Genomic DNA, 24,610 nt, shown 5'->3' with positions numbered 1-24,610 from the left:
GCGGGGGCAGGCACGGATCTATCTGGCCTGCCCCATAACAACAGCGCGGCTCCAGAGCTCGCATTGGACCACGAGACAGCGACGGAGCGGGGCCTCGATACGACCTCGCCCTGGGCTGGGGGGCTAGGCGCCGCCCGGGCATGGAGCGGCCGGAGGGGCGGCGGCCGCGGCCGTCGTGGCGGTTCGCCCTGCGACAGGATGGCGGGGCGGGCCTCGCAGAAAGCGCGCCCTGTGATAAGGCGCTGGGCGTGACATCACAATCTCGTCCCCGCGGGAGGGGCGGGGTCGCTGCGCCCCTCGCCCTGGCGGCTGGATGGCCGCGGTGCTGCGGAGCGGCCGCTGCTTCTCGCTGCCCAGCCCGGTCCCGCGCGGCCTGCGCCCTCCCGGCTGCTGCAGCGGCGCCATGCAGGAGCCCCCGCCCTTCGCTGCCCGGCCGCGGAGCCCGGGCCCCGGCGCAGCCCCGGGGGCGGCTGCGGGCTGCCTCGGGGCGCTGCGCTTCGATAACCGGGCGCTGCGCTCGTTGCCGCTGGACCCGTCCGAGGAGAACGTGCCGCGGCAGGTGCCCGGCGCCTGCTTCTCGCGGGTGCGGCCCAGCCCGGTGCAGAGCCCGCGGCTGGTGGCCATGTCGCTGCCCGCCCTGGCGCTGCTGGGCCTGGAGCCCCCCGCGGCCGGGGCGCTGGGGGAGCTGGAGGCCGAGGCCGCGCTGTACTTCAGCGGGAACCGGCTGCTACCCGGCGCGGAGCCCGCCGCGCACTGCTACTGCGGGCACCAGTTCGGCAGCTTCGCCGGGCAGCTGGGCGACGGCGCCGCCATGTACCTGGGCGAGGTGCTGAGCCCGCGGGGCGAGCGCTGGGAGATCCAGCTCAAGGGGGCCGGGCTCACCCCCTTCTCCCGGTAACCATTCGCGGGGAGGCGCCGGGGGCGGGCGAGTCCTGCCCCTCTGCCGGGCAGGGGCTGGCGGGGGCGCTGCATCCTTTTGCGGGGTCAGCCGCAGGTTGCATCCCTCGAGCTTGTGGGTTCCCCGCCTGGCCCACTGCTCTGGTGCCCCCGGGGCACCCCAGTCCCGCCTGTGAGATGCTGCCAGGGGCTGCTGCAGCTGGGGAGCTCGGCGTAGGAGCTTTAAGCCTTTGCCATTCCCAGCCTGAGTCACTTCAGCCTTTGGCAGCCCATCCTGCCATGCAACAGTGTCCCCAGCCCAGAAGCCTTTGCTTGCCACCATGGGAAATGCCTCGCCAGTGCCCGGGACAGGTGTGGTGGCAGCTGGGGATGTGTGCTAGTGTAGATGGGGCACTCACGTTCAGGGCCGTCCCTACCCATACGCAAAGTACGCAGCTGCGTAGGGCACTAGGAAATTTGGGGCACCACATTTCTTGGTGCCCTGCGCAGCTGTGTGCTGCTCTAGCCCCTGCCCCATCTCTTCCCCATCCCTCCCTCCCCACCCCCCCCCGCTCCGCCCCAACCCAACCTCCACTCCGGTGAGGACTGCAGCAGAGGCGGGCCTGCACTCACTGGTGGCGGTGGGAAGTGCAGCGACCCTGCCCCTGCTGTGCTGCTAGTGAGTGCTGAGGGGTGGTTCCCCTCTGCCCCCCAAGCCAGTCCTGCCTCTTTACCCCCACCCCTCCCTGCAGAGGCCTGGGGCCTCACACACACCCTGCAGGGGGGCTGTGTAGGGCCCCAGAATAGCTAGGGACGGCCTTGCTCACGTTCTCCTCTCTCTTCTCCCCTGTAAAATCTGGTCTTCTGTGTACTTTTACTTCATACTATACATATTTCATGGGCGAGACCAGTGTTTCTCAAATTGGGGGTCCTGACCCCAAAAGTATTTGCAGGGGGGTCATGGTATTGCTGCCCTTACTTCTGCACTGCCTTCAGAGCTAGGTGGTTGGAGAGCAGCAGCAGCTGTTGGCCAGGCACCCAGCTCTGAAGGTAGCACCCCCCTGGCAGCAGTGCAGAAGTAAGGGTGGAATGGTATTGCCACCCTTACTTCTGCGTTGCTGCATTCAGAGCTGGGCGGCCAGAGAGTGGTGGCTGCTGATAAAGGGCCCAGCTCTGCAGGCAGCAGCACAGAAGTAAGGGTAGCAGTACCACAACCCAACCCCCCCGCCACACACATACACAATAACTCCCCCCTCCTCCCCCGACTCCTTTTTGGTTCCGGACCCCTACACTTACAGCACCATGACATTTCAGATTTAAGTTAAATTTATCATTTTTAGAATCCTATGACTGTGAAATTGACCAATATGGACCATAAATTTGGTAGGGCCCTACTCTTAACCCTGATTTTTCATCATCCCTACGGCAATCATAATGTTTGGTTAAAAAAGATAATGTTGAGTGGTACAAAGGAGGTGAGATGAAAAATAAAGATATTTTAGTGTGAAGGGTGAAACTAATTACATTTCTTGCACTTTGCATTTGTTGTTTCTTTCTTTCCCCAATAGGCATTTTCCCTCAAATTTTCCACCTTTGTTATTGCTAGAGATTTGATAATAGTGGTGGGAGTGCTAGTGTGTAGCAGCCACCCTTTTTTTTTCCTTCTGTTGTATTGTTTAACTAAGCTCAGCCAGGATCTTCTCCTGGTAGATAAAATACTGGTAGCTGCCAGCATATTGTTTGCGTTATTATGGAGCTTTAGTCATAGAAATAGCGGGGAAACAATAGGTAAACAAGTCAAAGGGTGCTAGAGTGGAGTACCTGCACAGACTGAGTAACTGATTTTTAGCTCCTATTATTCTATACTTTCCGGTTATTGTGCAGTTTGGTCCTGTTTCTGTTTGTTTCCTATCTTTTTTTAATTTTGGTGATGGTCAAAAAAATTGATTATATTTAAATGTATACATTAAAGCAGTGGTTCTCAACCTGTTTGCCATTGTGGGCCACATATGTAGCTCTCTGTGTTATGTGGGCTGTGACCAAACAATATATATGGTATATACTATGTGTATGGCCCTGGGGATGTCAATGGGCTGCAGCTGTGCGCTGATCTGGCCGCAAGTGGTCCATGGACTATGGGTTGAGAACCACTGCGTTAAAGATGTCTGACAAAGAAAGATCTGAAGCAGTCATGAAGGATAAAGGGTTTTTTTTTAAGTTTGGCTGGTTCAAAAAAAACCAAACTGAAAATTGAAGTCCCAGAGTAGGCTACAGCTAGCAGAAGGAATCAGTTTATATGCTCTTTTAATAGCTTCAGAAGCTGTAGACATCTGGGCCACAGGCCAGTTTGAAAACTACTGCAGTAACTTATGTTCAGTGGTAGTTAATATTCAAACTAGATTGTTTGTCGGTGGTGTGAGGTAACTAAACCCTGTGAATGTTTAATGTCCATTTTTAAAGGGGGAATGGGGAAAGAAGTTACTTTTGCAGCTAATTCCAAAGTCGTAATCATTTCTTTAAAGAGACACTGTCAACTTTGGTAGTAGACATGAGTAATAAAACTTTAGATTAAGTGACTTTTAAAAACTCAGTCAACTTATTTCACTTGTTTATATTTTGTGGGTTTTTTGTAGTTTGGATAATAAAAAATAATGAAGCCAGTTTCACTTTTTTTTTATAGGCAGTTACAATACTAGGTGAAGTTCTGTAATGTCTGGTCTGCAGACCAGAAGTTGCAGAAGAATTTCTACTTGTTTGAAAAGCTCTTTATTAAAATTTAAAAAATGATGGGTACACTTCTGCTGGCCCTTGTGCTCCATTAACAGTGTGTTCTACAGAATTAAATACTGGGATAAGCTTAAGGAGTGTATAGAACCTGTACAAACAACAAAAGAGGTGATTGGAAAGGAGGATATGTTAACTTTATTTCTGCTGTTCTACTATGAATGTTGGTATTAATACCAAAAATAAATGTTTCCAATAAGGAGATAGCATTACACATTGTAAATTGAAACTAGGAGGAGATGGTGGGCAACTTTGGACAGGTCACTTGACTTTTGGGCCTTCATTCTCCACCTAGAAAATGTGGGTCATGATACTCTGCTTTTGTGAAGTGTTTTGAGATGTAGAAATGAGAAGTGTTACACAAAAGCTAAGTCATATTACTGTTTTTGTTTATAGACAAGCTGATGGTCGAAAGGTCCTGCGGTCGAGTATAAGAGAATTCCTGTGTAGTGAGGCCATGTTTCATCTAGGTATACCTACAACAAGGGCTGGAACGTGTGTAACATCTGATTCAAAAGTTGTTCGGGACATACTCTATGATGGAAATCCAAAAAATGAAAGATGCACAATTGTCCTGAGAATAGCTTCCACCTTTATAAGGTAAAGAGAAGCCTGTTTTCAATTTTTTTCTTGTTAAAACAAAACCAGCATCCTGTTGGAAATACACTACTTCTCTAACAAGACCATCTATATATGATTCTCATTCTGGGGTTTTATCTCTTCAGTGCTAGAGTGGTGGAATTCTGTGTTTTCCATCCAGTACTGGCATCTTTGCACACTGCCAGGTAAACATTAATTAGTAGGGAGTAAAACAGAAAATCACGGTGGGATGTTATGGAAAGTGGAATTTTTTTAAGCTTCATAAATTTAAAAAAAAAATTATTTTCAAGTCCTGGCAAAGAAAAGCCGCCTTTATGATACTCCTGATGCTGGTGGGTGACTATTATGTGGGAGAGGACTATTTTAAAAGACACTTAATGAAGGGTTTTAGGATAAGGAATAAAATTGTCAAAATCTAGATCGTGATAAATGTGAGACTACATATTAGAGATGGAAGGTAGTTCCTGCTTGAAACCATATTAGGACTCTATGGAAGATCTCTGGTCCGTTGCAAAGTCACAAATTCCGAATGAAAGGCTGAGGAATAGGAAATATATAAAGCTTGGAAAATCTTTTTTCCAATTTTTTGCAAGATGTCTTTCATTTGTATAGGCAGTATTTTATTTTGGTTTGCTGTTACTTTTTAAAATAGGTTCACCGTATAATCATTGTCTTCCTTTGAATATTTTTAGGAAGCTCTTAAGAATTAGCCATTAATGCTCTCTAGGGCCCCTGATCCTTCAATTGGCAGCACGTGGATGCACACCTTTGCTGTGTGGTGCTTCACTGGGGCTCTGTTATTTTGATTATCTCTGTCATTTGCAGGACTGGGGCCTAAATTAAGGAGATGGTACTACAGTAATATTTCTAAGTGGTAATTTCTTATTGCTGTAATATAAATGAATAAGAAGTATCTTATCTTAAAACAGGTTTGGATCTTTTGAGATTTTTAAACCTACAGATGAACACACAGGACGCAAAGGTCCCAGTGTTAACCGAAATGATATTCGAATACAGATGCTTAATTATGTGATCAGCACTTTCTATCCAGAAATCCAGCAGGCTTACTCTGACAACAGTGTTCAGAGGAATGCTGCTTTCTTCAGAGAGGTATGAGGCTGATAATTCTTTCCTTTCATAGTATATGTAGAAGTAAGGTACAAGAACTTCATCGTGTGAGGAATATGGGGTGAGTTAACTTTTTATGGTTTTTTTTTTCTTTTGGTTATCTTAACTTTTTTTGTTGCTTTTGGAAAAAACACTCCTGGTAGAACTGTATATTGAAATGTACCTAAGAGACTAGTTACCTCCTCACCAGCAAGTCAAGATTCCCCTGGCTTTTGAAGAGCTGTACAAGACTATGCATAATAAATTGAGTACATCAGAATGTTGGGGAGTTCTGGAACCTTATTGGCTGATGATGAGGTAATGATTTAGAACGTAGAAAGGGTTTGTTCTCATTTTGTAATATGAAAGATGGGGGGGAAAAAGGATGTTGACTGAGAAGAAGGTAAATTAAAGGTTCACAATTTAAATGCTCAGAAGCCAGAACATTCAATTATGGTTTCCTCAATAACCATTACTTGAGCTGTTGGCAGATATGTAGCATTGGTGTGTGTGTATATATACTGCTAAATTTATGCCTTAATAGAAATATGTAATGTTGCTGAGTTAAAGTTGTTGTGGGAATTATAACTTCACATTTCCTGACTGTTGTGTACTTATACATCGAAACATTGATATTATGTTAACACCACTTTTCACACAATTTCCTTAGTTTGTAAGGTGGTGGAAATAAGTGTATCTTTTTTCAATGAGCAAAATAAGGGGTTAGGGAAGACGAAATGCTTCTGTTTCTATTTCAGTAATTGTATATTCAAATATTATGTGCTTTCTGGGGCTCTGTCCAGTACACTCAATTTAAATACAATACCTAAATCGGGAAGCTGGAAAGCGGCCGTACGACCTGCCTTCTGGGCTTTTCTGATTTTTCTTAAAGGAAGAATGAAAAGTCTTAGCGCAGCCACATGATGCAACATAAGGAGGTATATGTGAAAGAGGAGGAATTTGCCAGTACAGTAAAACAAACCATTTCAGCTACTTGATACCTGGTTCAGTACTTCAGAAGGCTTTGTTTGAGCTGGCAAGGTTAGCAGAAATAGCCAGCAGCTACTTTAGGAAGCTTAAAATAAACAATAAAAATGCTATTTTAGAATAATTTATGTAAATTCTACGAACAGCACTGTGTTCTGGCAAGATCCCTCAAATTGATTTTTTTCCCCCCTCCTGAATTAATCATTGATTCTTGTCCTGCCTCAAGCCTTAGACAGTTTTACTTTAAATCTAGTCAGTGGAAAAAATTTAAAACTAGTTTGAGGTAGTAGATCTACCTCTGGCCCACCTGCCAATTATTATGGTCTTTGTCATTTTATATATAATACTGCACTCAAAAACCATTAAAACATTAAGGTTGCAAGTCAGGTTCTCAAGTTATGAAATGCCAGAATTTGGGTTGCCTTTCCAAGCGTAATTCGGCCCCTTTGTGCACATGCATTACGATAATCTTCAGTTATGTGATTGCATACTATTTTTCCTCAAAGGACCCCTGTCTCATTAAGTGCACAGGATGGATGGTTCTCTCTTGGTGACTGCTATTCAGTATTTTTTTCTCTTCATTTTTTTCAATTAATGTGTGGCCCCAGGCCTTATTAGCTGCACACTATTCAAACCTTGCTTTGAAGACAGAATTATTAATTTCCTCATGGGTTTTTCTATGGCATTAATCATTGTATCTGAATGCTTCACAAACATTAATTTATATTCACAACACACCTATTAAGTGGGGGAGTATAATTATCCCCAATTTACAGATGGGGGACTGAGGCATAGGAACTAAAGTTAAAAGTTCCCTCCTTTTGGGTACCCAGTTTAAGATGCCTATAAGCTGATTTTTCAGAGTACTTAGTATTCTATAGCACAACTCCCACTGACTTCAGTTGCAGGTGTGAGTGCCTAGCACCGAGGAACACAGTTAGTGACCCCTATGAAAAGTTTTGTTTAAGTGACTTTCCTATATGATTCCAGGGACTCTGGCATAGACATTTATAAATCCAGTTCTCCAGGGCAGCCCTTGCCCATGACTGTCCTTTCTCTCCCTGCAGTCCCCTTCCTCGTTCACCACATCTTCCTACTTCTGCACAAATGAAGCAAGGTTCCCGCAAAAGAGTTTCCTTTGCTACACAATCCTGGTTCATCCCTAGAGTAGGTCCATCCTGTGTCCTGAATGAGGCAGGGGTCCTGTGGGGGGAGAAATAGTATGGAACTGTGTAATTAAAGACTGAATTTATAATGAATCTGCACAAAGGTGCCAAATTCGGATTGCATAGGCAACTTTAATTCTAGCATTTCCTGAATTCTGTGTGTGACTTCGCAATCTTAATCTTCTTTTAACTTGTTTTTTGTGTTTTATTTTCTGGGTTTTTAAAAAAGCGAAGTGAAAACACAAATTCCATCATAGACACCTATATCATCAGCAGGGTTGCAACTGCTTGACTCCCAACAGACCTCTGTGGCTTGAGCTAATAGGGTATATGATAGTAATAGGTTGTCGTCATTTCTGTGGACCAGCAATAGAGAGGGCACTTTGCCAGTGGGTTTCACAGATATGTGGTGACAGCCTAGGGACACTGAGGCTTAGGAATCTTGGGTATTGTGTTCAAGTCAGCACAGACTCTCTGCCCATTCCATTCCCTCCAACCAGTCACTGTCCCAGTCCTATCCATTTCCCATCCCAGACTCCATCCCAGATTCCACTTCTTAAGCTTCTTGTCCCATCTAATTTAGTAAATCCTAGTCTCACTCCTCCAGGCTCCCATCACCCATGCCAGTGAATTTGCCTAGCCAGTCCCTGTTTCCATCATCTTGCTCTTCATCCAGTCTGTTTCACGCTCCCACCTGCTGGCTCCTAGTTTCCCACACATGCTTTCTCACCTGGCTCCTAGACCCATTCTCCTGCCTCACATATACCTTATGTCCCTATTTCCCTATCCCCATCTTCCTGACAGTTTCATCCCCCTCCCCCCAACCTCCTTGTTCCAAACTACTCCATCTTCTCCCCCAGGTTCATCTCTTGTACCCTCCATATTCAAATCAGTCAGCTTCCTCCTCTGCGCTGCCTGGGCCCAGCGGCGGAGTCATTGAGAGTGCAGAAGAGACAGCCTTCCTGCTCTCTCAGCTCAAGTGGCAGGACCCAGCAGGGCACACAACAGTCCAGAGTTGCAATTGCAGGGAAAGTCCTGCTCCAGCCTCAGGCTGGGGCTTGCTCAGTTTAGACAATCTTTGGAGATTTCAGCTGCTAAAATCTAAATTGCTACTGAGTACAGAATTATAGAAATATAGGGCTGGAAGAGACCTCAAAAGGTGAGCAGACCATCCTCCAACACTGAGGCAGAATTAAGTATATCTAAGCCCTCCCTAATAGAAGTTTGTCTGATCTGTTCTTAAAAACCTCAAATGATGAGGATTCCACAGTCTCCCTTGGTAACCTGTTCAAAGTGTCAGCTGTCATTTTTCATAAGCTTATTACTTGGCCAAACTTGAGCATGTTTTCACGGGGATTGCAAAAGGCACATCTAATACATATGCCACCCTCTTCCAAATTTCATGTCTCTGCTCGAAAGCACGAGGGTGCAAGAACTTTTCAAAGAAAAGGTCCCCAGTATTTTTTAACAAGGGCAAAACGACATATTTTTCTCCTTGGAAATGACTGATAGTTTCCACACAAATTCAGCCTGAGGCAGGCACCTGACATTTAAAATGTCAGACCAGACAGTTAAAGTTTTGGCAGTTATAAGCAACTGAAAGTAGGGTCTTATAATGGAAGTGTTGGACAACCTTAATAGGCAGCACTTTGTGGCCTGCCTATAATACATAAAATGCTTTTGTCTCCTCTTTTCCACTGTGAAGGAAACTAAACCAGAGAAAGAGCAAAAGTGAGTGCATTTGATATCACTTTATGTAAAGAGAACAGATTTTTCTTTTTTTTTTTTTTTTTGAAATCTTTGTTACAGTAGTTTTAGATGTCATTTTTAACAAGGGTAAAATGTAAACAGGCATTTTAAAGTGGTGGGCTTCGGTAACATATAATTTCCCAAGCTCTTCTTTTTGTAAAACTTGCTTGTAAAAATCAGTAAGTGTAGAAATTGGTGATGGAGAGAAGTGTTAAGTGAAGCTAGAACACAGACAACCTCATTCTAATCAGCGCACACTTCTTTGGGAATGATCCATGTTTTAATTGCATTACAGGCTTTTCATTGGCAGTTTAAAAAAAAAAAAAATTGCTAGAATAACAAATCATTTTATGCAGTGGCACCGTGCAGTTCACATGTCTTTATCATTATGTGAGCTTTTGTTTTCAATTGCCTGGATCTCATCTTTATGCTTAATTTACTCTGTGGTGGTATCTCATCTCTCTGGCATAGAGCCATAGTGCAGTGTGTGGCTACTTGCACTTGTTTATAGCGTATTTCTAATCAGTTCTGTGCACATGTAGCTACTTGGAGTAACTTGTGTCCTGTGGCTTTTTACCGCCCTTCTGAGTAGTGTGGAAACCATATAAAGTGTTGTGCTTGAAAGCACTATAATGCATGCCAGCGTGGAAGCTGGAAAATGGTGGTGAGGGGAATGCATAAAGTTAGTTTCCAAAATGTTGGTGTTCTAAACCCTTCTTTCTGTTTCTCTGACTTTCTGGAACTTTGTTCCTCAGGGCTGAAATTTTTCAGCCTGTCCCGGTTGGTTGATTTTGATGAAAGTTTAAGCAAAGACAGTTCTGCCGTTTTTGAGAATGAGGGTTGTGTAAAGCTGGCTTTTCCTCTTTTTTATATAAACACTTTTTCTACCGTAAACAGCTCTAGAAGGAAGGATTGGAAGTTTGAAATTTGACAAGTTGATAGCTGTTTCAGAGGAGAAGTAAGTGCTCTGGTGCAAATAGGTTTTGATTTGACCAGGTTTTGAGGATTTGAAAATCATAGTTCGTGTCAGTGATTTTTGTAATGGTAGCAGTTCAGTAATAGATTTACTAATTAGATTTATTTTAAAAGTTAAAATAACTGTTTTCGTAGAACAGACTTAATATTGGTTGGCAGATAGTACTGAAATGAAGAAATTGATAAATTGTTTAAAAATATTGCATCCCTTTCTCTATGTGCTATACCTCATCTAACCTGCTCACTGCGGAAACAATACTATGGAAAAGTAACTTAACTGTTGTAATGCATGGATACAATGAGGAAGAGTTCAGCTTGTACATGAAAATTCAATTTTGGCATTTCCTGACTTCTTTTTTACTTAACTTTGCATCTTTTGTTTCTTTAGCATAGTTAAGGAATGTGATATTCCCCTACCACAAAGTCTAACACTGATGATCCTTGTAGAACACGTCTTCATTTTTCTAAATCTTTGTAAGTCCCGTCCCCCCGCCCCACCAACTTACACTTCTTATGGGGAAATCCTACAGCTCTTGTTCTGGAATTAAAAGTGGGCAACAGGAGATATTTGTTGCAAAGATTGGAATAATGAAGGTTTATTCAATCTGGATCATTTTTAGCCAAAAAGGGGGTTTCCTTAGTCTAGTGCAGTGGTTCTTAACCTTTACTGCAGCCTGCACCCCTTTGGTTCTCAAAATATGATCTTGCACCACATATCAAAAATCATTGAAGTAGGTCAGTTCTTTAAACTTAGATATATTTTTTATTTGTATATTACAGTAATTGTTAAATGTATAATGTTAAACACATAGGTTTGATGAAACAAAGTAGTTGTACTTACATGCCTGTGCTTAATTTGTGTTTTCAATGATTTACCTTCTAAAAAAAACCTTCTAAAAACCTTCGCGCCCACAGAAAAGGCATCTCGCACACCAAGGGGGTGCGTGCACCCCAGGTTAAGCACCACTGGTCTAGTGGTTCTGACCTTCTGTTAGAAGCCTTTTTTATCATTCTTGGAGAGGTGCCCTTAGTTTGATAGTGTGCTAATAGTCACTTCCTTTGTTCTTTCGCTCCTAGCGTCTTGCCTCTGTCTTTTTTTTCGTTCTCTGGTTACCACTTCTTCCAACCCGCCATTAACAAATTCAGTGGCAGGCTACGGTAAGGGACCCATTGTGACTCATAGGGCCAAGGTGTATGGGCTGGTTTGTCAGTTAAGATAGACGTAGTAGGAAAGAAAATGGCACGAGGAAAAAAATGGAAGTGGAAAATAGGGTCATAATGAACAAAGGAAACAGACACACAGCATTTAGGCTAATGAAACTTTTTATATAGACATCCTGAGGGCCAGATCCTGCTCCCATTGAAGTCCATATGAATTTTATTTCATTAGGAGCAGACCTTTAGTTTGGGGGAGATGCTGCTAAAATGTTGCTACTGCTGGGACTTGGGCTAAATCGCTGTTTGCTTTTGGGAATTAACTATGTTAGTGGAGCAGGAGGCCATACTTCAGTGAAAGTAGCGTTTGTTTTTTTTCCCCCTGAATTTCAAGCCCTACAGTGTAATGCAGTCATACCTTGTAAAATAACACTGTTTAGGTTAAAATGATAGATCCCTTGAATTATATAGACATGTCTAAGTCATAATCAAAGTTGAAGTGTTTGTTTCTTAGGTAACAAAGCGGACAGCAAGGATGGTTGCTGAATGGCAATGTGTTGGGTTTTGCCATGGTGTGCTGAATACAGATAATATGAGCATAGTAGGACTTACAATTGACTATGGCCCTTTTGGGTTTATGGACAGGTCAGTATGGTTTAATTACCTGAAATGTACAACTGTGTGTTTACTGTGCAAAATAATCCTCATGCTTTTCCTGATTGCTTTCATTCCTTTTCAACATCCTCCTAAGTGGATTTATTACGCCCTATTTGTGGCGAGTCCAGTTAAGTTAGCCCTAATTGTTTGTATTCCTTGACATAACCATTTCTAACCTTCTGTAGCTGTCACAACTGTATATGTATAACTTGTTCATTTTCTAGCATGGTTCTTTTCTGTATTTGAAAGGTCTTGAGTTTATCCTAAGGAAGGGCAATACAAGCACATGCTTAGATTAATAGTTTTGGAGGAATGTCAGAACTAAAAGCACTCTTCCTTCTTGCACTTTCTAGTCTCCTAAAGGATCTAACTCAGTAGTCACTCTGTTAACTAGAAGAAGACTGCTAACCATTTCTTCTTTGTCTGTAGATATGACCCAGAACACATTTGCAATGGTTCAGATAACGGAGGCCGCTATGCTTATAACAAACAGCCAGAGATCTGCAAGTGGAATCTAGGGAAGCTGGCTGAAGCTTTAGTCCCAGAACTGCCCTTGGAGATCAGTGAACTCATTCTTGAAGAGGAGTATGATGCAGAATTTGAGAGGCATTATTTGCAGAAGATGAGGAAAAAGCTTGGTCTCATTCACTTGGAATTAGAAGATGATGATAAATTGGTGTCTGAACTTCTAGAAACTATGCATCTCACAGGTTAGTGATGAAAACAGGACATAACTTGGTTGTCTTGTTTACCATGTTAGAAAAATAACTAATCAGAGAATCATATTCCACTGACAACAAATTAACCTTATTTCAAAAATGTGGATGTATCTGGTAGAAACAAATTAGACTATAAACTTTAAGTTGAAGTTAAATTAGACTGTCTTATGTCTGAAGAATAAAATTTTGTGTTCAGGTGGAGACTTTACAAATACTTTCCGTTTGCTGAGCTCTTTCTCGGGCGATTTGGATCCTCTAAAATTGGAAGATTTCCTTGAAAAGATTGCCATGCAGTGTGCTTCCATGGAAGAATTAAAAGTTGCTTTCAGGCCTCAGATGGATCCAAGGTACAACTGAAGTAAACAAGGACAATTTTGAACTGTTTTCAGGCATACTATCTATATATAGCTGTTTTTTGTATGCTTTTTAATGTTTAAATGAGTTTAGTGACCTTTAAGGTGCCAGAGTGACAGTCTCAGACTATCCACAGACCAGGAATATAAGATCAACAGCAGTGTGAGTTTTCCTGTGTTGCCATGCCAGGACATTTTAACCATGGCCTGACAGACTAGTTGTTTGGGGTTTTTTTGTTTTGTTTTGTTTTGGTTTTCGTCCATATTTAGCTTCTCTGCGGCATAAGCTAATGAGTGTGTCAAATTCGGTAGTTTTGTGGTAAGGACACGCTTCACTAAACTGGATTTTAATCACCAAAACCCATTTCACGTGTACTGCCAACAAGCTGAGTGGTAGCAGTATATTTCAATCACTGTGCTAAATACAATTAAAATGTATATTAGATGCTCTGTATACTGTTACAAATCCCCAGAGCCATCCAGTTTCCATCTTTGGGGCCAGATTTACTGGTACACTCTAGCTGTTCTGCACCACTCAGCAATGCAGAGCAGCTGTTAACTTGACGCCTGTGGCCAGTTACATCAGGATTACAGCTGCTTTGCATCTTGGAAACAGTGGAAATTAGACAGAGCATTCTAGTGAAACTGACCCTTAGTGTTCTTCTTTGTTTCTAGTATGAATAGATTTTATATATTTTTCTAGGATCTATTAATTGTTTCTGTTTGGCAGACATTTTGTGTGCTTAGTGTTGCAGAAGCCAACATAATTACATATACCTTTTTCTCAGAATTGTCAGTGTGAATAAAAGTGTCTAATTTCTACTCTGAGCAGTAGGAATGTTCACACATTTCTGATGTCACGCTGAGATACTGTTGGTTGTTTATCACCTTTTGAATAGATGGGCAGTTGAGTTCCAGCAATGATGTGGTAAATTGAAAAAGGAAGAAATTAATACTTAAGAAGCCAGTTGATATTACTAGATTATGATTTCAAGGTAAACCAAATCTGGAGCCTAAACATAAATCTTGTAATAAGAATTAAATCTGATTATAAACAAATCAGTCCTTTTGGGTTACTGTAGTTAGACTTTGTACAGAGGAGCAGGAGATGTAATGAATAAATCACTGTAGTATGAAAGCAAAGCTTTTTAATGCAGTACTGTACTACACTAAGTGCAACAACTGTTATACCACAGTACTCCAGTGATAGTTGCATTAGGCATATGTAGATCAAATGGGAGGGTAATTTATGTAGACTGACTAATCAAAACTGCTAGATATTATATTTAATTATCTTTAGAGATGAGTTGTCCTTTAGCTAGTAGGTGCTGATAATTAAAGGACAGAAAAAAAAAAACCTACTTTCTATGTATGCATTAATGAAAGAAGTTTAGAAAATTATTTTGAGATTTCCACTTACGTTGATGTGGCATGACAAAAATACAGTATTACAAAAACAAATGTTTACTTAAACTGGGAGAAGGAGGAGAAGACAGCTGAATAAGTGATAAAACTGTTGGACAGCTCCCACTAACACAATCCAACGGTATACAGCTTTTAGAAACCTAATAAAAACCACACCAAAATAACTTGGCTCTATTAACCATAGTAACTCCTGTCCTTTAATAAATTAGTCCTATTAAAACCATTAACGTATCTTTTTAGCAGAGTATATTAGTCATTTTAGCGCTGTCAAGTGATAAAAATAATTAATCGCGATTAAATAATACAATTTAAATATTTTTTTGTTTTCTACATTTTTAAATATATTGATTTCAGTTTCAATGCAGAATACAAAGTGTACAGTGTTCAATCTATATTTATATTTTATTAATATTTGCACTATAAAAATAAGAGGTGAATTGAAAAATACTAATACAGTACTGCAGTGCAATCTCTTTACCTTGAAAGTTGAACTTACAAATATAAAATTATGTACAAAAAATAACTACATTCAAAAATACAACAATGTAAGACTTTAGCGCCCACAAGTCTACTCAGCCAATCACTGAGACAAAGGTGTTTGATTACAATTTGCAGGAGAGATAATGCTGCCTGCTTCTTGTTTACAGTGTCCCCCTGAAAGTGAGAACAGGTGTTTGCGTGGCACTGTTGTAGCCAGCATCTCAAGATATTTGTGCCAGATGCGCTAAAGATTCGTATGTCCCTTCATGCTTCCACCATTCCAGAAGACGTGTCCATGCTGATGGGTTCTGCTCGATAACGAGAGCAAACTGCTGCATGTTAATTTTCGTCATCTGAGTTAGATGCCACCAGCAGAAGGTTGATTTTCTTTTTTGGTGGTTTGAGTTCTATAGTTTCTGCATCTCAGGCTATGTCTACACTACCGCAGTAAGTCGACCTACGCTACGCAACTCCATCTACATGAATAACGTAGCTGGAGTTGAAGTACCTTAGGTTGAGACACTGTGGGTCTACACCTTTACTCTTATCGTTGGGAGTAGAGTACAGGGGTCAACTGGAGAGCGATCTGCTGTCGATTTGGCGGGTCTTCACTGTACCTGCTAAATCGACTGCCAGTGGCTCGATCTCAGAGCATCGATTCCAGCTGTAGTGTAGACCTGCCCTGAGTGTTGCTCTTTTAACACATCTGAAAGAATGCTCCACACCTCGTCGTCTTCAGATTTCAGAAAGCACTTCAGATTCTTAAACCTTGGATCGAGGACTGTAGGTATCTTCAGAAATCTCACATTGGTACCTTCTTTGCATTTTGTCAAATCTGCAGTGAAAGTGTTCTTAAAATGAACAATATGTGCTGGGTCATCCTCCAAAGACTGCTGTAACACGAAATATATGTCAGAGCATGGGTAAAACAGCAGGGGACATACAGTTCTCCTCCAAGGAGTTCAGTCACATTTAACTAACGCATTTCTTTTTAATGAGCATCAACAGCATGGAAGCATGTCCTCAGGAATGTTGGCTGAAGTATGAAGGGGCATACGAATGTTTAGCGTATGTGGCACATAAATAAATACCTTGCAACGCTGCTACAAAAGTTCCATGCGAACGCCTGTTCTCACTTTCAGGTGACGTAAATAAAAAGCAGGCAGCAGTATTCCCTGTAAAATGTAAACAAACTTGTTTCTCTTAGCGATTGGCTGAACAAAAAGTAGGCCTGAGTGGACTTGTAGGCTCTAAAGTTTTACATTGTTTTGTTTCTGAGTGCAGTTATGTAACAAACCATCTACATTTATAAATTGTGCTTTCACGATAGAGATTGCACTACAGTACATGTATGGAGGTGAATTGAAAAATACTATCTTTATCATTTTTACAGTGCAAATATTTATAATAAAAATATAAAGTAAGCTGTATACACTTTGTATTCTGTGTTGTAATAGAAATCAATATATTTGAAAATGTAGAAAAACATCCACAAATATTTAATAAATTTCAATTGGTATTCTATTGATATTCAGTTGGTATTCAGTGCGATTAATCACCATTAATTTTTTTGAGTTAATCGTGTGAGTTAACTGTGATTATCCAATAAATTAGTTTGAATTACTTAAATTAGGATTGTGGACAAAAAACATACCTTTCTGGCAAAATAGGATAAAATATAACAAGTCTAAGGTTATATTACTTTGTACTGTTTGATTATAAAGCGGTACCATTGCGTTAATTCCCCACTCTTCTAAAGTGTGTTTGCTTCCTTTTCTGTGATACTATGGTGTTTGTATTACAGTAGTACCTAAGGCCCCCAAGTAAAAGTGAAATCCCATTATGCTTGGCACTTTACAAACACGAGGCTGCAATTTTCAAAGCTTTCTAAGGCCTTTAGGCACACAGCTCATTAATTTCAGGGGGCAATTGTGCATCTAAATCCCCTAGGTGGCTGTGAGTTCTCAGCCTTACAATCTAGGTTTGACACAACAAGAGAAGTGGATTAAACAAATGGGAGGAGGGAAATAACAGTAAAATTAATGTTCTTTTGCATAATAAATTAGTTTTTTATCATGGGATACAGGGTATTTAACTTCGCTGACAAAAAACAAGGTTACTTTACTTGCTTGCTAAACTAGTCTGGATACACAAAGTCAGTTCTTACCTGTTACTGTGAATTTAAAGTCTGATATAACTTTCCTCTTCCCTGCAGACAACTTTCCATGATGCTAATGTTGGCTCAGTCTAATCCTCAACTCTTTGCATTAATTGGAACAAAAGCTAATATAACTAAAGAATTAGAACGCATAGAACAGTTTTCTAAACTGCAGCAATTAACAGCAGCTGACTTATTGAGTAGAAATAAAAGACACTGGAAAGAATGGCTGCAGAAGTACAGGTGAGATTATTAAATATTGCCTGCAATACATTTGTGCTGTGTCATAGCTACGTTAGAACCTCAGTTATGGACACTTTGGGAATGGAGGTTTTTCATAATTCTGCACAAGAGGTTCTGGATGCTCCTCAGGACGGACTGCTCGGAGCGGGGACTCATAGCTTTTCCTGAAAACTTCAGCGTCTTCACCTCCTACCCCTGGGGGAATTCTGCATCAAAAATTAAAAATTCTGCACACAATATTTTAAAATTCTGCATATTTTGTCAAAATAACACGATATAATCAGGCCAGTTTCAATTATTTTGGTAATTTATTTCAAAATACTTGTCAGTAACTGACTGTAACAATACACACACATACACACTATTCCCCCAGGAGTAGGGAGTTAAGTAAATCCCTGTTTTTCTGCCCCTCCCCCTCAGAGTCCAGCAGGGGGTCAGACACCTGCTCCCTTACCCCCCAGAGCCCAGCCGTGGGGTGCCCCCAGCTAGACATCTGCACCCCCTATCTCCCAGAGCCTAGCTACAGAGCCCCCTGCGGAGACACTCACATGCACCCGCTGTCTGCCAGAGCCCAGCTTTGCAGCCCTCTCAGCCCAGACACTTGCACCCGCTGTCTGCCAGAGCCCAGCTGTGCGGTCCCCTCAGCCCAGACACCCACACCTCCTAACCATGAGAGCTCAGGGCACCAAAGGGGAAAACAGCCTGATGCTGGGTCCCAGGCTTGTGTGTAGTTTCCTGCACACTGCTGCCTTCCTTCAGGGCATGTGAAGAACTGCAGCTGCTCTGAACCCTCCAGCTCCTTCCTCTTCCCCCCTCCCCTTTCGCCCCCCGCAGTATCTTTTATTTGTAAGCTGGGCTCTGCCAGGTCCAGCTGCCCCTAGTGGAGGCTGTGGCCCTTTAAAACTGAGCCGCTTCTCCAGAGCGCAGCATGCAAGGAGGAGATTGGGCTCCAGTTTCAGCAGCTCGCTCTCCAGGTCGGGTTCTATCAGGAGCTCGGGAAACTTCTTTCCCGGGCTGGGACTGAGCTTGTAAGCTTGTCCCCCTCCTGACTACAGGGGTAGAGGGGGAACCTGTACCTGTGGTTTACAGGAAAGCAGTGCAGACCCCAGTTGCTGCTCCTGCTCAGGGACTTAACAGCTGTGTCTGTAAACTTCAGCATCTTCACCTCCTGTCTGTAAGTGGCTGCCCCCTGTGTGGCGAGTAGGGAGTGGAGGTGGGGACAGGTAGCCCAGATGTGCCTACCTTTAAGATGTAATATAAGCACAGTACAGTATTGGCTGGGGTTTTTTGGTTGGTTGGTTTGGGGTTTTTTGTCTCCGCTGCTGCCTGATTGCTTAATTCCAGTTCCACATGGTGTCCGGTTGACCAGTCAGTCCGTAACTCTGGTGTTCATAACTTTGAGGTTCTGCTATACTGAGCAACAGTACATAGCCCTCTACAAACAGAAGACCGCATGGCCCCAGCCTCCAAAGCTTTACAACATAGAACAGATGCCAAAAAAAAATAGAATGTGAATAAGCTACAAAAGTTAGAATAAAACCCCCACATGCTCAATATTTTTCCATGGAAATTTCATAAATTAATTAGTATTAAATCCAGTTTGGTGCACTGGTGCACATACAATAAGACATTTGGATGCAAACAGGTATTTTGACTTTAATTCTAACACATATACCTAAACTTGATTGTATTAGTTTGGGTCATTAGTAAATATATTACCAAAACATGACTTACACCAGAGCTGTCCAACCTTTAGGGTAGTTCACCCAGCTAATAGTTCTTGGCCTGAGGGAAGAATCCATACAGTAATAGATAAAGCAACTGAAAATACTCAATGCTCTTACTGCCAAGAGCATTGAGTATTGTATTTGAATTTAGAAGAGCAGGTGGGGAGCGTAAGGTAAAGCAAATTAATGGGGCCCACTTTACCACTAAGGTCACTTGGTGCTTCATAGAAGTGCCACAAGGCTTTAAGATAGCTCAAGATTCCCGACAGAGAAATCCTTCTGTGTAGGTAGGAATAATCTCTGCTGGGCCAGAGCTGGTGGGGTTGGTATAGTGTAGCAGCCTATTACACCAGCAGTGTAAGTTAGGGCAGGCAAAGTCCTGCTTTAACTTGTGATGGCAGGCACAGCTGGCTTCCTGTGACTGACAGTCTTCAGTACATCTGAGAATTCTAGCAGGAGTAAGTACCAGTCATAGATCTGATTCTTGACTGTATCCCATCTCCCTGCCAGTGTATGCATGCAAGAAACTTAAATATACAATAAAGTGCATAGAAAAGCTTCAGAGTTGATTCCTGAAAGTGCAGGAACAATCATATGACTTATGCAGCATGTTTTACCTGCTCAAATAAGTAATGATATTTTCAAAAATGTGAAGTCTTCAAGGGAAATGTGTATGCTTGCCACTTAGTGCATGCTGTACTTCAGTTTGCTGCCTCTAATGGACTGTGAAACTGGTTCTTAACTGAAGTGGGAGGTAGTTTTTGTAGCTGAAATTTAAAAATGGCTGAGCTTTCCAGACCAACAAGGAGGATCATAGGCTATGTTCTCATCTTGAAATTCCCGTTTACACTTGCAAATTCAAGAAAATGGGTCCAAATTTTAAAAACAGAATCTTGAACCAAACAAAATTCTTAATTTGTTCCTTCTTGCTTATTTTCAGAGTCCGATTAGAAAAAGAGATAGAAAGTATTAGTAATGCTGATGTCTGGAATGCTGAACGTGTGAAGGTTATGAATTCAAACAATCCAAAGTATATCTTGAGAAATTACATTGCTCAGAATGCCATTGAAGCAGCTGAGAATGGAGACTTCACAGAGGTACAGTATTACTATTCAACATGGCTGTGTATGCAGGATACTTCAGAAAATCCTCCAAGGAATTTTATAGTCCAGATTACATGTTGCATAATGTGCAACAAGATTAAAAGACAAAAATAGAATATGATGGGCCAACTTTTTTTTTTTTTTTGAGCTACAGGTTGTCTGGTGAATACAGCATGAGGCAGGGAGCTAGGAACTCCTGACTTTTTCAACCCCTGCTCTGCACTGATTGGCTGCACAACTGGGCAAGCCTTTTTTTTTTTTTTTTTTTTGCATCTATAAAATGATACTTAACTCACAGGAGTGCAGAGGATTAGTTTGTACTTAAAACCCTATTTGCCAAATGGTGTTTTAAAATACAACATTTGATCATATTTAGCTCAACGTTATGTTTAAATACTACCGTGTGCAGATACAATTAACATATGTATAGTATTGATGCTAATGTAAAGGTGTTAGGTACTTTACTTTGAATACTATAAGCCTCCCAATTGCTGTTACTCATACCGTGTTCCATGCAGGCTACAATAGACGATAAAATAATTGCAGATCTCTATTTTCAGTTTAGATTATATCAGCGTATCACATTTTTTTCATCTTTTCATTTGTGGCTCTTCATAGTCTGTTTATCCATTAAATACAGTTTTTTCAGATTGCTTTGAACCCATCGAAGGTTCAGTTTTTACTTTTTAATTTCTCACTGCAACACGTTGTGGCTTTCCCCCTAGGTAAGAGAGGTTTTGAAATGCTTGGAAAATCCATTTGAAGAGACAGAAGGTCTCGCTGAAGTGCAGGAAAATCAAGAAGAGGAGGAAACAGTTGCAGCAGCAGCTGCTACTTGTGCTCCAGTGGCCAGCAGCAGACTTCCATATAGCAGTAAACCTCCACTCTGGGCTTCAGAACTCTGTGTTACGTGATCTTCATAACCGCTTTGTTTTATTTTTCACTGTAAACTGGAGATGCTTCTTCAGTAGTGGAGAATCAAACAAGGCAAAATCAAAGTGCTGTTAAGTCACTGAAATAGTTCATTTGGATGTATCTGCAACCACACTTCAGCATCCATGATTGAATCAAAATAAGAATTGTTCATAGGTTTAATGGACCAACGACAAACAGTCCATGTACGTTGTTAGATTAATGTTTGGGGAGCTGAACAACTTTCTTTCCTCCTCACCACATTGTAATTAGTGATGTCTTAGGTGTGGCATACAGTGATCTTTGAACATCCAAATGTAACTATTTGTGTGAAGTCAAAAATAACAAATCGGAAATCTGATCTATTTTTGACTGATGATGAATTAATAGTACTTAGTCCCAAAATGTGGTTAATGCTTTTACTCTTCAGGGATGTTTGATCCTCTTTAATGGAGGAATAGGCTTATCATTGCTTCTCTGAAGCTATGATTCCTTTAACTGAGTAGTTCATTTCTTGTGAACCTTCATATTAAGTCTTTTTTTTTAAGAGAATTTTTGCAGGCTGCTGTGGGGGGGTAGCAACAGAGTATAATTCTTTTATAATATATAGTATAGAAATCAGAACCTAGGGGGATTATACATATTTGCACTTGGAAGTCCTAGCAGAAAAATATATTCAGCTTTAATATGTTTGTGTGAAATATACATGTACAAATATTTATTAAAATCTTGGACTGCAACTTGTAAGTCAGTTGACCTAAACAAGATCACTTTGTCAACTTAGGTAGTTCCCTATAAACTACCCAGTACTTAATATAAGCGTTCATTATCTGATTGATTATGCTGTTGACGCAGTTCCTTCTACATTAAACTGGCAGATGTGTACTTGTTCAGGATTATTCAATGCAATTTTTGTATTCGTACTTTCTTCTTGTATAACTTAGTCTTTAATCTATCCATCCATCATCATCAATCTATGGAAATGTTACTCTGAAAGCTGCCATTCTAATATTATTTGCTAAAATCTGGGGTGGCAATGTCTGAGAATATATAAATGATACTCCTACTTCCCCTCTTGTTGACTTTATGTAGTTTTGGTTCTGTATTTTGATGGATACTGATATGTTTGAGGTGAAAGGGAGAGCTCTGAATGTTGTATATTTCATTATATCTGCAGTGTAAAACTGTTCCTTGTTAATTTAAAATAGTACTTAGGGAGTCGGAAATAGATCCTGATTGGTCATATAAAACAAACAAAAGGAAGTTCATCTTCACACACTACACAGTCAACCTGTGGAACTCTTTGCCAGAGGATGTTGTGAAGGCGAAGACTAGAACAGGGTTCCAAAAAAAAAAAAAAACTAGATAAAGTCATGGAGGATAGGTCCCTCCAATGGCTATTAGCCAGGATGGTGTCCCTAGCCTCTGTCAGAAGCTGGGAATGGATGACAAGGGATGGATCACTTAATTACCCTGTTCTGTTCATTTCCTTGGAAGTACCTGGCACTGACCACTGTTGGAAGACAGGATACTGGGCTAGATGAACCTTTGGTCTGACCCAGTATGGCCATTATGTGTCTCTCACTGGAAAAATGTATTCCAGAGCTAAGCCACTTCAGTCACCTTAATTCAGTTTTTTAGTCCAGAGGGCAGTAGTTTAAAGCATTTTTTTTTAAATTATAGCATTCTATATTTTTAAGTGGAGGTTGGATTTAAGTTTTTTGTTTTTAAACTTGATTTGCGTGATCATCAGGGACAAAGGAAAATAAATTGAATAAAGATAAGTGTGCTGTGGAAAAAAGAGATGGCTGTAATATCAGCAGTGGGGATAATTTGGGTACTCAGACCCTTAGCAGTAGCTTATGTGCCTTAAGCTTTCTCCATGGTTTAGCCAGCTCAGACTGTTTTGGAGTTCTCCCGATTTGGGTATTGAAATAATGCTGAGCTCTTTCTCTGACTGTAATGGGTACATCTACACTGCAGTCAGAGATGCACAGCTGTGGCTGTCTGGGTCAGCTGTCTCAGGCTTGGGGTCTCAGACTCTGGGCTCCAGCCTGAGCCCAAACATCTAGACTGCAGTTTTTAGCCCTGTGAGCCTGAGTCAGCTGTCTTGGGCTCTGAGACTTGGTGCTGTGGGTTTTTTATTGCAGTGTAGACGTACCCCCATGGATCACATTACATACCAGTAAATAGAACGCTGGAAACTTCTGCTTTGTTTATAATTCTTTTGGGTAGGCTTACGATCTGTACTGAAACTGCTTCAGGCAGGAAGCTTATACAATGAATGAAATCTCATTATTTCTTTTGGACTCTGCAAAAATAAATAATGGAAGAGTAACTTTGTGAATCTTACTCACAATTTCTAAGAGTATTAATTATGGATTTTGACAGCCCAAACCCTGTAATGCAAACTTGTTTCTAAACAGTTACCCTTGGCCAATATTCCAGTTTCACTTCATTTTTTTTTTTTCTGCGATACTGACCAAAAAAGATTAATCTTCCACACAGTTTGTCACTATCATCCCTTAAGTGTTTCTCAGCAACCCACTCTTGTACATAGTACATGGTGCTGGGTACTTCTCAATGTCATATGGGGAAAACACAACTTAAGGCAATATGCATCAAAGATAAATGTAAAAATGACAACCACTGTGATCTAAATTCACATTAAAATAAAGCAATATTGCAGTCTCTCCAGGGAGCTGCTACTGGTTGAAAGAAGTTGCCAGCAGATGCAAAACAGTCAAAATATTTACTCATTTGGATAGTACGTTCCTAGCGTCAGTCACACTGTTACATAGAATAGAATGTGTTCGAGTGGTACCTTTGTGCTTTATTATTTTAAGGGTTAGCCATGCTGCTTCCACTAGGAGTGCAAAAACTTTTAAAGTGTGCTTTATCAATTACTGTACAAGGCTTCATCTTAGTATTGTTGAGAGTAACCAGCCTCCCTGGATTGATCAGCTTTTGCCTTATCAGCAAAAACTAATCAAAGTATGGAACCAACAAATAAAATTGAAATCTTGTGCCTTTTTGTTCAGAAATTAGGAAGATACCCAAGTTCTGTCACAAACTGGTTTTGAGCTTTTCAAATAATACATATGACAGTCAGAAAAATCAAGCAGGGGGTCTACTGTATATTGGAAACTGATTTTAGGGACATTCAAATGTACCATGGCACAACCTCTCCCAGTATAATAGTCACACAGAAAAAACTTTATTGTTCATTAGGATTGCTGTGTCCTACTCTAACATCTTCCTCCAATGCTGAAAAGCTTGGAAATAAAGCAGTTTAAAGTAAACAATCATACTACTCAAAAAGAAAAGGAGTACTTGTGGCACCTTAGAGACTAACCAATTTATTTGAGCCTAAGCTTTCGTGAGCTACAGCTCACTTCATCGGATTCATACTGTGGAAACTGCAGAAGACATTA

General features: G+C 41.3%; 1 protein-coding gene across 1 annotated transcript; it reads left to right on the top strand.

Moving 5' to 3' along the window:
* Positions 1-264: 264 nt before the first annotated feature.
* On the top strand, positions 265-23,528 carry SELENOO (selenoprotein O). Its single transcript, XM_037889014.2, has 9 exons — positions 265-894; positions 4,057-4,260; positions 5,190-5,370; positions 11,914-12,044; positions 12,486-12,766; positions 12,972-13,122; positions 17,249-17,434; positions 20,102-20,258; positions 20,990-23,528. Exons 1-9 carry the CDS (start codon positions 314-316, stop codon positions 21,185-21,187), a joined length of 2,070 nt encoding a protein of 689 aa, XP_037744942.1. The 5' UTR covers positions 265-313; the 3' UTR covers positions 21,188-23,528.
* The last annotated feature ends 1,082 nt before the right edge of the window (positions 23,529-24,610 follow it).

This window comes from Chelonia mydas, chromosome 1, assembly GCF_015237465.2.
Source record: "Chelonia mydas isolate rCheMyd1 chromosome 1, rCheMyd1.pri.v2, whole genome shotgun sequence".
NCBI lineage: Eukaryota > Metazoa > Chordata > Testudines > Cheloniidae > Chelonia > Chelonia mydas.
Note: the sequence above shows the minus strand (reverse complement) of the source record. Positions and strands in the feature narration are given on the sequence as shown.